This window comes from Macrobrachium nipponense, chromosome 23 (assembly GCF_015104395.2).
Source record: "Macrobrachium nipponense isolate FS-2020 chromosome 23, ASM1510439v2, whole genome shotgun sequence".
Lineage (NCBI taxonomy): Eukaryota > Metazoa > Arthropoda > Malacostraca > Decapoda > Palaemonidae > Macrobrachium > Macrobrachium nipponense.
This window is the reverse complement of record NC_061090.1, coordinates 20,175,064-20,187,563: the sequence shown is the minus strand read 5'-3', so window position 1 is coordinate 20,187,563 and position 12,500 is coordinate 20,175,064. Positions and strand designations below refer to the sequence as shown.

The 12,500-nt window shown below is 36.3% G+C and overlaps 1 protein-coding gene across 3 annotated transcripts in view; it reads left to right on the top strand.

Annotated features, from left to right (window-relative positions):
• Positions 1 to 3,585: 3,585 nt before the first annotated feature.
• Positions 3,586 to 12,500, top strand: part of LOC135199269 (segmentation protein Runt-like) — a 58,323-nt gene continuing 49,408 nt past the window's right edge. For 2 of the 3 annotated variants that reach the window (XM_064227164.1, XM_064227163.1), the window contains exon 1: positions 3,586 to 5,601. In XM_064227164.1, the coding sequence (XP_064083234.1) occupies positions 5,268 to 5,601 (334 nt within the window). In that variant the 5' untranslated portion in view covers positions 3,586 to 5,267. The remainder of the gene's footprint in view (positions 5,602 to 12,500) is intronic. The other variant, XM_064227162.1, reaches the window with a different exon arrangement.

Below are 12,500 nucleotides of genomic sequence, written 5' to 3'. Positions count from 1 at the left end.
TGAATATGAAAAGACGAACTCACCTAAGAAGAATCTATAGAAACAGAGAAACATGCCGGAGTGTAAGTTTACACCGGTTTTGAATAGAGTAAATTTATAAATGAATAAGAACATAAATACCACATAAGATACTAAGACCAATACTGTCCCAACGGTACAAAACATATCAGTAAATACACTTACGTGAGACTTCTTCAACTAAATCCGTTTCCTTAATTTTACACCGAAGCAGTATACATTCTATAAATATATATTAAATATGTATCTATACATATATGATTATACACACGCATTTGTATATATATAAAATTCATTGAGTAAAATCCATCAGTAAATATACCTGCCAATTTGCACGTAGACAGAAAATTATTGCAGCAAACATCAGTGGTAGAAGGACTCAAGATGCCAATAAATGTGCTCTTGTGACATCGCCTTCAATGTCTGATGATATAACTTATTTTGTGAAGGAGAGTGTATATGTATATATATATATATATATATATATATATATATATATATATATATATATATATATATATATATATATACATATATATATATATATACTATATATACATACACATACAAGAGAGAGAAGAGAGAGAGAGAGAGAGAGAGAGAGAGAGAGAGAGAGAGAGAGTAGATGAGAAAGTGTCACTGTATTCTGGGGATGTAAGTCTTATAATAATTAAAAAATTATACTGTAGCATTTATGCACGAGTCTATTTATTTGAATTTAATTATTTAAAAGTATTTGAAAGATTACATGAGAAATATCCCAAAAATATATTTGGCACTATTCGTTAATCGCATTATGCCCCATATTACACACATACACACACGCACACAACACACACACACACACACACACACACAACACACACATATATATATAATATATATATAATATATATCTATATATATATATATATATATATATATACATATATTACCTGAAAGTCACCAGCCATGTGATTCAGACTGGTAGGCACACCCTTCAGGGTTCAACATGAACCCACGCATCATTGTTCAGCTTAGTTGACTGCATTTTGAAGCATAAACCGAAGTTGTAAATGTTATCATTTCTATTTATTTCTTTTCCATTTTACAAGTAAATATTGGCTTTCGAATGAAAGGTCCATAAAAATCCGAATATTGCGTAGATTTGAGGTCATTGCATGTATTTGTGTGTGTAATTAATTTTTCAGTTATTTATATATATATATATATATATTATATATATATATATATATATATATATATATATATATATATATATATATATACTATAATAGATATATGTATGTATGTATGTATAGTGAGAATATAATTGGCAACAAATAAATACATGCAATCACCGACATATCTATACTCAATTTTAATCTGTTACATACCTTCTTCCTTTGAATGTTACATATATATATACACGATACACACATTTATATATATATATATATATATATATATATATATATATATATATATATATATATATAATATATAGATTATATATATATATATATATATATATATATATATACTATATATAATATATATATATATTCTTTTTTTTTTTAATAATCTGATAATTTTTTCTTTACTTACTTCTGTTACTTCCTTATTACCTCCATAAACAATAACTTCGTAGAACGAATAACAATTATCCGCAACACATCCACAACGACCCCCTTTCTCCCCCCCCCCCCCCACCCCCCCCCCCCCCCCCCCCCCCCCCCCCCCCCCCCACCCCCCCCCCCCCCCCCCCGCCCATTCTCCCTTCCGTAACAAATCAGTAAGGACCTCCTTCCGCTCTTCGTAGGCGCGACTTTTGTCTCCTCTGTTTGTTCGTCTTGACGCGGCCCGTCTTGATCCTTAGGTCTATAAAATTAGTAAGGGCGTTTCAGCCCAGCTCCGATTTTTATGGGCCTCCGAATGAGGACCGTAAATTTGGATGATACGCAAGTCATAAAACTAACTAACCTTTGTAGGGAATTAATTTAAGTGAGGATTGATTTGTTTATATGTTTAGTTATGATTGTTTTATATATGTATATATATATATATATATATATATATATATATATATATATATATATATATATATATATATATATATAATAATAATATATAAACTGAATCACGAAAGTTTGGAACGTGATAATCCATAAATAAAGGTATAAGCCACGAAGGAAAAATAAACAACGGAGTTCCTGCAAGATCGAAAGATCTTGTAGTAAACTCCGTTGTTTATTTTTCCTTCGTGGCTTATACCTTTATATATACATATATATATATATATATATATATATATATATATATATATAGATATATATATATGTATGTATGTATATATATACGTATATCATATATCATATCATATATCTTATACATATATAATATATATACATAATAGTTTCAGTATGTTTTTAACAGATAAAATTACACTAATGGGAAGTAAGTTTACTTTGATAAAAACGGAAACATTTCCTTTTATGTTATGAATTGATAGATACAGGGAGTCAAGAAGTTATATGATTGAACTCCCTCATACAAGAAAAACCATGGAATATCTTCCAACTGATTTAATATAGCCTGATTTTTATCTCGTCTGTTTACAAGCTGTTTTGTATCTAAACATGAACAGAAAACAGTTTTGGTGTGATTTCACGTGTGAACGTTGCCCAATATATCGCCATTTTTTTTCTTTTTTGCGGTCATTGAAGATGTCACTTATAACCCGCGATGGCACCAGTATAGCTATAACCTTCGTGAAGAAGAAATTCGCGCGTTTCTTGATAACGCGGGATGTAAAGAAGACCATTTATATCCTGTTTGTAAGTCTTCATAGCATAAACCGAAGACCATTCCTCACTTCCATTCCATCCCCCCCTCTCCCCTACCCCTCCCTCATCACCCCTACCCCTACCCCTCCCCCTACTGTCGTCTCCTTCCTTCCCCGGGCCGCAACAGCCAGCAGTAGTAAAGAAAAAAAAAAGAAAAAGAAAGAAAAACAAAAAGAAGTTATAATCTGTATCCGTTGGCTCCGTCTCTTCCCAGGCTGAGAATTAAAGATCAATTTTCTTATTAACTCCGCTGTCGAAATGGTACAGCTGGGGGGAAAAGAACACACGGCAGGTCTTCATATAACCTTTTGGAACGCTTACAAGCTCAATTTTCCATTCTGAAATCAAAGAGCAGAGTCAAAAATCCTTGTAAATATTTAATGTCTTTCTTTTCCTGGGCTTCTCCGGTGGGCGGGGTTTGAGGTGTGTAGCGGTTGGCTGATTGGCCGACTAGTGGTTTCGAGAGATGCCAGACGCCTCTTTCACCCTCGCCCCTCGGTCGGATTCCGTATTTCCCGTATGTTCTGTCCTGTATTTTATAGAGAAGACAGCCCAGATTTAATAATGGTTTTCTATGTGCGGCGTCCCGTTGACCAGAAAAAGTATTTCTTGACGTATAAGGACAAAAACATAATCTTAGAGCGACCAAGTCGGATGAAGTAACTCGCGGGGTAGCAATGGCTTCTCCGGCCCCGCGCTGGTAATGATAGAGTCAATCGTGTCTCCGGGCCGGCGTGCGAAGTCGGCGATACGCAAAAATGCATTTTTTCCCCTGCGGTTTTTTTCCGAGTGGGCATTCTCTTCCTCGAGGAGCCGGGCATCCGTCTCGACGGGCCTGGAAGAAACCGGCGGAAATGAGAGCCACGCCTCGGGAAATGCCTCCGAAAATTGGCGAAAAGCGGCGAGGAAAAAATGGAATATTGATGTGGTGAGCGGGCAGGTGTTCGGACGAGTGTTGGGTTCACCGCGCGGTTGGCCGTTGGGAGGAGGGTGGTGGTCCGCGGCCTAGTCACAACCCCCAGACCGTCACCCTCTAGCCAGTCAGTCATCACCGCGACGCCATACGGAATAGACCTGTAAACCCAGACTTGCAAACCCACACACACCTTGGCCCACGTCCTTCTCGCCGACTGACTGACTGACTGTCTGTCTGACGGGGCTGGAGACGGAGAGCGTTGTCGCTGTTGCTGTTGCTGCTGCTGCTGCCTTCTTCTCCTACTCTTGTGTGTGTGTGACGAAATCGCCAATAGTACTACTATACCCGCTCATGACGGAGTCCGACGGGATTGGCTTTCTGTACTTGTGAGTGCGATGTGGTGCTGCCCACTGACTTGTTCTCTGTGTGAGTGGAAGTTATTCGGAAAGTGATTAGAAAATTGAAAATTAAGAGTTTGCGAGATTTCACGTACTTTGCCGAACGTACATTGTTGACTTACTAACAAATAAGGTTTGTGAAGTTTCAACATTTTGCATTTACAATTAACTATGCACAGAATACGGTCGATAAACTAAACATCATTTTGTAATGTTCTTTAGTGCCTTCACTCATCATCTTTTGTAAGCAAAGGTAAACTGAACTTGACTATCAATTCATAAAGAAGAAATCTGAACGAGACATAATTATCAAAGAATTGTTATTTACAGTGTATGTCAAATTTGAAAAGTTGTAAACAAATTCAACATCATAATAACAAACTAGACCAGTTGATGTTCCCCGCCATTGACTGACTTACTGGACGTAAAAAAGTAGTCCTTCAACACTTGGCTCCGATAATAAATTAAGTCGCCAAAAGCGCTCGTGGCATCGCAAGAAAAAACAAGCAAACAACTGAAAACGAGGGACAATTAAGAGCGTTTGGTTTCGGCCCATCTCAGCGAGCGCCTTCTTCTTCTTCTTCTTCCAAACTTCTTCCAGCTGTAGGCCCTCGGGGAACGAACGATCAATTCTGGAGTAGCGGAAGATTCTTTTTGAACTAGAAAATCGCCCTGGAAAACGGGTCCGTCGCTCGCTGAGCGTTCGGCGACGGCCAGGCAGAATTCAGTCGGCTGCGAATTTCGTCCGAGGCGCTGAATTGGAGGAAAATACAGTCGACTTCAGTTTCCATTTTGTTGAATTCGGCGCCTTCAGAATGGTTTAAATATTGAGTGGAATTATCCGCTTTCCAGCTGACATTGATGTTGTTGTTATTTCAGTCATAATTATTGTCCCTCCTGAAGACCTTCTAAGAGAGAGGTCTAGCGAGACCCTCTGACCCCTCCTTCCCCCGCAGCGCCTCCATTACCCCAGAGTCTTCGACGAGGACCCCCGGGGCGTCGTCGTCGTCGTCGTTCTCCTTCCGGACGCCCACATCCCGTGGGTGGAAGGGCGTTTGAGTCGCCGCCGCCGTGGCTCCTCATGCGGGTGCCGCTGACCCGCGCGCCCTAATGACGGTGGCGTGGCGCAGCGCAGGTGACATGGCGACGGAGGTGGGCGGGATGGGCGGCATGGGTGGAGGCGGCGAGCATCCGGGCGAGCTGGTCAAGACGGGGGCGCCCAACATCCTGTGCACGGCCCTGCCGACCCACTGGCGGTCGAACAAGTCGCTGCCGATGTCGTTCAAAGTCGTGGCGCTGGACGACGTCAAGGACGGCACCATCGTCACCATCCGCGCTGGCAACGACGAGAACTTCTGCGGCGAGCTGCGCAACAACTCCGCCGTCATGAAGAACCAGGTCGCCAAGTTCAACGATCTCCGCTTCGTCGGCAGATCCGGCAGAGGTAAGGATCTTGGGCGAGACCTTCCTTTTCAATGGAGTCCTTTCTTTATGAAGTCCCTCGTCAGGGGGCCCTTTGCGACGACCGACAGTCAGTTTGAGGTGTTTATTTTGACGTCCTTTATTTTGAAGTCCACCGTGGACTTCATTGCATTTTCAGGTCATTCCTTGTAAAACCGAATTTCTCCCCCAAAAAGGCGGTCATTTATTTGTCGTTACGTTTGTGCTATTTGAAGTGCTTCATTTTGAAGTCCTCCTAGTAGACTTCTTTTACGGGACTTCATTGGCATTCCCCGTCTTAACGCTTAGGTCACGATTCATCATTTTAAGTCAATTGTCCAAAATCCTCAGCTGGACCAAAATTTTACCCGTTTAACCTTTTCTTAATTTCTAATTATTAACGTTTTATTTCACGTTTTGTGTTGCTTATTCTACCGCCAAGTTTCGGTAACCCAATTTTAGAAATATCAGAAACACAGAGAGTGCTGATTAATCATCCATTTCTTGTGGGAATTATCTGTGTTGTCAATTATTACACGATATTGTATTCCCATGTATTATGATGATTATGTTAAAAGCGGGATTCTTGGAAAGCTGTCAAGACAAATTCAGATGTTCTGTCTTTATTCCATATTGATAAACTCTTAGGGTTGATCTGATTGTCTCTCGAAATTCTGCAATGAAACATTATCTCTTATTATGATTTATATCACATTTTTGTTATTGAATAAATCATGTGATCAAGATAACATTAGACTTATAACGGCCAATTGTAAATTGTCATTAACAGTGTCAAAACTTGTATAGCTGCTTAATTGCATCGCAAGTTGCATCCGTAGATAAGTCAGCCGATAAGATTATTGAGTGGTTCCTCCTGGTATAGAATCCGCCGTGTGGTAATCGAAGAAACTAGTATAAACACTCATCAATTCCATGTCTCCATTTATTCGTTTGCTTATTTACGTCTCATTATTTAACCCGCGATTTATTCACGATTGGTGTATTTTGCCTCTTTCTTTATCATTCCGTCCTCCATCTAATTATCGGCATTAAATGAACTCTCGTGTACCGGACGTGCTGTCATTAAATTTTTTTTTGTATTCCAGAATTTTCCGTTCGGCCAATCAATAATGAATCGGAATCGATATCGAACGCCCATCATCCAATCATATGGGCGTCAGCGTAAATGCCAACCTTTCCTCTTACCCCGCTCCCTCTCCCATCCCTCCCAGCTATCCCCCATTCCCCCTCCCCTCCCCTCCCCTCTTTGCACACTACCCCAGGCCTCACCAATCACAGGCCTGACGTAAAATCGTTTTAAGGCTGAATATTCCTCTAATCATACTTAGGTTCGAAAAGCCATAGGCCCCTTTTTCCCTTCCCCTCTCTTTTTCTTTCTTTTTTTTCTGTTTACTTTTTTCTTTTTTCGTTCCTATAATGGGAAATTGGGGATGTTTAACGTTGTCGTTAGTTTTTTGTTGGTTTTCTTATATTCATCTTGACTGAGTTTTTTGTTTTTTTTAAGAGAATTGAAATGATGGTTTACTTGTACAATTATTTTTAAAAGTTGTTAGCAATATTGTCTATATATATAATATATATATATTATATAATATAAATATATATATATATATATATATATATAATATTATATATATATTATGACATTATAAATCCATCGACATTCTAAGATAAAAATTCATTGATAGGTCATTATAATTCTCACTTACTTCTGTCAAAGGTCATGATAAACATACAGAACATTCTTTGAAAAATATAATTTCCCATATTGATATTACATTATTTCCCATGTCAGGGTTATCCAGTCAAAGCCGATTGTAAAATTTTGAAATTTAATAAGAGAAGATATGCTACAGAAAAATGAAACCTGAATTTTTCGTCACTTTCCTTCATATTATCTCTGAAGTTCGTTGAAAAAATTCGAAATTCAACGATAAATCAGAAATTTCACTAATTTGCAGACACCTTTTATTATTTACATTCGTCCTGTTTTGTCAACACCAGTGGTAACGTCGAGGTTATAGGTAGGAATAAGAAAATATAATTAAAAACATAATTGTTTGTCATTGACACACCTCGTCGCAAAATGTGCTAAATTTTCATAATCTAAAAAGCATGACTATATTTGTAAACGTATCCCCAATATCGCCATTTCGTCAGGTCTTCCCAAAACTAAATGAACAGAAATGAGAAATTCAACGAATGATAAAACTTTCATGGGTAAAAATCCGTAACCTACATTCATCCAATATGAGCGGAAGGCTTCTCTAAGTAGGCTTTTTCTGCCTCCCTAAGCCTACCTAAACCTTCACTGCATCTTTCTCCCCCTCCAGCTTTTAGGCTTAGCGAAAATGCGTGTGCGGAACTGCTGCTGCGTTTTGCGTGCGTGTGCGAGCGCGCGTACGAATGCACGCACCTCTTCGGATAATGTCCTTTTGGCTTGATACATCCCTGTCTGAAAACGATCTCCGCTGTTGCCAAAGGTCGCCATTTGAGCGTGTGCGTCATTTAATACATTTCTTGATGAATTATTTCGACTGGTGCGCTATAGGTTAATCTCATTCTATTCTCATCAGATATCGTCATTCTTTCGACTCTTCAGGTAATGAAGTGGTCGGAGTTACGGCTCATTCTTGCCCGTTTATTTATGTCACTCGAAAATGCTGCTGTTTGTTTGTTATCGTCCTTTTTTTTTTTAATTCTTTTGTGTTGTGGGAAATAATAAGAGCTGTAGATTGAATTTATTGAGTTTATCTTGTAGATTAGAAAATATGATTATGCACATATATACTTGTGCGAAATTCACAGACGCATACTATATACATACATGCATATTTATACATACATATATATATATATATATATAATATATATATATATATATATATATATATATATATATATATATATATATATATATATATTAGGCGCACACTATACATATACACGACACACACACACACACACACACACACACATATATATATATATATATATATATATATATATATATATATATATATATATATATATATTATATAATGAGTGTGTAATGTCCACATATGTATGTGCATGTTGTGAAACCTTATGACCAACTAGAAAGAGAATATGCTAAGTCTTCTTTCATCTCGAAAAAATTAATGTAGACTGCTGAATACATCATTTAAAGCCAACAGGGTCTGCTGCTACACCTACGTACATGCATTCTCTCATATGCAGTCAGTCTTCATTTCCATTAAAGCGTGAAATTATGTTTGTTAATGTACAGCTTCCTTTCATAGTACATTTAATGTAATGTCAGTAATTAGGGCAGAGCGGTTTTCTGTTTTTTGGTCGCCAAGTACAATTACAATTACGTTTGAGAGTTGGCGGCGGTGCACATAGTTTTGCGAAACACGTCAGGATTGCATCCGGAGGTCATGTGTTGTACACAGAGATGTTGGAGAGTGCTTTGCTTACATCCATCGACAGATGTAGAACTCACACACACACACACACGCACGTACGTAAGTAATATATATATATAATATATATATATATATATATATATATATATATATAATACATATATAGTTATATTATGCATATATATATACATATATTATATATAGATATGATATATATATAGTATTATATATATATAATATATATATATATATATATATATATATATATTATATATATATGCATATAAATTATGTATATATATATATATATATATATATATATATATATATATGTATATATATATATAGTATATACATTATATATATATATATATATATATATATATATATATATATATATATATATATATATATATATATATATATATATATATATATACAATATATATATATATATATATATAAGAGTGTGTTTTCATCGGTTAATTCTGTGGAAATTTTTTCGAAAAAGTTCATCACTGATTCTGTGCTCTAAGTATGAATATGATATCGCATATTGCCTTTTATTACAGGAGATCCTGCCTAAATTTGAAATTATACATACACACACACACACACACATATATATATATATATATATATTATATATATATATATATATATATATGTATATATCATCTACCTATTTACTTTATTATTAGAACACGCACCGCTGTAATTTATATAGCATAAATTTTGCAAGTTGGTACCTGAGAAACTCTACGGGGTTACGCTGCCCTGTTTCGTTACTTCAAAACTTACTAGGACTCAAATCCTTGCATTTTAATTAGATTTTTTTTTAAATAGAATTCAATGTTTATTTCGTTAAGGATTTTGTCTGAGAAAATCCTTGAGGTGCTGCCATGGCCTGTATTATTATTTGTATACACGCATCGCTGCCACTTGTGACGTCACACTGATTTCCTTCGAGGAATTCTAATTCTGTGATTGGCTTATATTTTGAACTAGCGTTACTTAGAATGTCCAGAGTTAATTTCATCTGCCTAGCTCTCATTTATACTCAGACAATATATATATATAATATATATATATATATATAATAGATATATACACACATATTGCAGGGTATGTGTGTATAAACCATTTGTATTAACTTTACGGTAGTATGTTTACCTTTTTATAAACCTTAAATTATATATATATATATATATATATATATATATATATATATATATATATATAGTGTGTGTGTGTATGTGTGTGCGCACGTATATTTAGGAATGTACATTAAGTATTTTAATGGACATAAGAATTCTGCCTCCTCGCACTAATGTACAACGATTCCCGGATCATTTCTTCCGTTAAACACAAGAAAATCGAACAAACGTATATATCGATTGAAGGGCTGCGGTCCTACGGCCAGGGGGTTGGGAAGGGGAGGAGGGGAGGAGGAGAGTGTGGGGGGGGAGGGCGGGGGTGAGGGGTCAGTTCATTTGAAAATGGCTGTTGTGTAACCGATTTTCCCATAGCAGCGGCTGGGTGAAGGGAATGGGGGGGCGGTGGAAAGGCGAAGGGGCCGGGGGGGGGGGGGTGTTAGGGGGGCGCTTGTGACGCCCCCCGCAGTAAATCTGTTTGGAATCCGGCACTTCAAATTTTAATGAAATACACCACCCTTGAGGCCTTCCGACACCGCTTGATCTTTTATGAAAATCTTCTTCTCTCTCATTTGTTGAGAGAGAGAGAGATAGTTCTTCCGAGTTCCGATGGATTCAACGACTCGTTTTGTTTTCCCCCTTCGTTGTTTTCTTCCTTGTTCCCCCTCTTTTTTTTTCTTGTGGAATTAATGTGCAATTTCTCTTATGATTTATTCATCGCTATTGTTTCTTCTCCTACGTTGGCGCCATCTTTTCCCCCATTGTCTTCGTGAGGTTCAGGAATGGTTCCCGCAGTCATTATTTATTTCGTCTCTTTTTGTAGTTTTCCCTGTTGGAATGACGTACAATTTCCGGTTATTCTTTATACTTTTTTTTTTTTTTCTTCTTCTTCTGTGTTCTCCAATTCATCACTCTGTTCTTCGGTCTTCATAATGTCCTCCGCTCTTTACCGATTTCTTCATTCAAAATTGATCTTGTTATTATTTTCTTCACTTCCTCCTTCTTTGTCATTTTCCCTCACTGTATTTTATGCATATTTTCCCATTTCCTTCTTCGTAGCATCTTGCATTTTCCTTTTCCGGATATTAAGTTTACGTAAAGTTTGTTGCATTTTATTTTTTCAGTTTTCTTTTTCTCTTTTTTCGCTGAAATTTCGAGTATTCCCTTTTCCTCTTCGTCGTTGCTTTCTTTTCGATTTTTATCTTTACTGGAATTTTTCTACTGATTTTCCTCTTCGTTGACATATTTTTCTTTCCTGTCCTGTTCTTTTTATTCAAGATAAATTTTTATTTGTTTTTTTATCTTCTAAGTTTATCGTCTTTTTGTATCAGTTCCTCATAAACTTTTGCCTTTCCCTCTTCTCTCATTTTTACTCTCGAAGCTTCTTCTCTTTTTCTTTGTTTTCCTCATAGAAATTCATACATTATTTCATTTTCGCGGTTACCTCCTATTTCGCTTTTCCTCTTATTAATTAGTGTCATTTTTCCCATTTCCTTTGTGTCCTATTCCATGACTTTCCTCTAAATTCACTCAGTTTTATACCGTGTAATTTTATACCTTCCCATTTTCCTCTCTCTCTCTTTCTCTCTCTCTCTTTCTTATTAAAGCATGTTCTTTTTCCTCTTCATGTAATTTGATTGTTTATTTCACATTCGTGCATATTCCCCAGATTAATTAGTGTATATTTTCCATTATTTTTTCTGATTATTTGTGTTTATTTTTTGGCAATGCCTCCTTGTGTAATTCCTCCTCATAATGTAATGTACTTAATTAAAGTTTCTCTCTGTATCTCTTTTCCATTTTCTCTTCTCCAGCTTTCGTTCTGTCCACTATTTCCGTGATCGACAATTATCACTCTTTTCCTTCTCTTTATTTCCCTTTTACACATTAGACATTCCCCTCATTTTTCCTCTCTGTCATTTCTTTCATTTCCCCTCTTAGTTATTCATTAATTTTCTCTTATCATTTCCTCACATTTCCTCCATTTTTCGTTTATTTTTCTTTCCCCGCTTTATCCTATCTTTCTTTGTCATTTTCGGCCATACATTGTTTTTTAGCGTTGATTTTGTTATTCATCGTTATTAACTGTTTTTTCATAATTATTTTTCCATTTCTTATCTTCCATATCTAATACTCATTTCCTATTTTCCTCAGATTCTCTTTTTCGTTGAAGTTCATGTTTTTTTCCTCCTTTTTTCGTCATTTTATTTAAAATTTTACATAAACTATTTATACCTGATATTGCAACAGATTTTATTTTCACATTTTAAAAATAAATTTGCTTTCTTTGTACTCACTTTATTACTTTTCTAATTACCCCA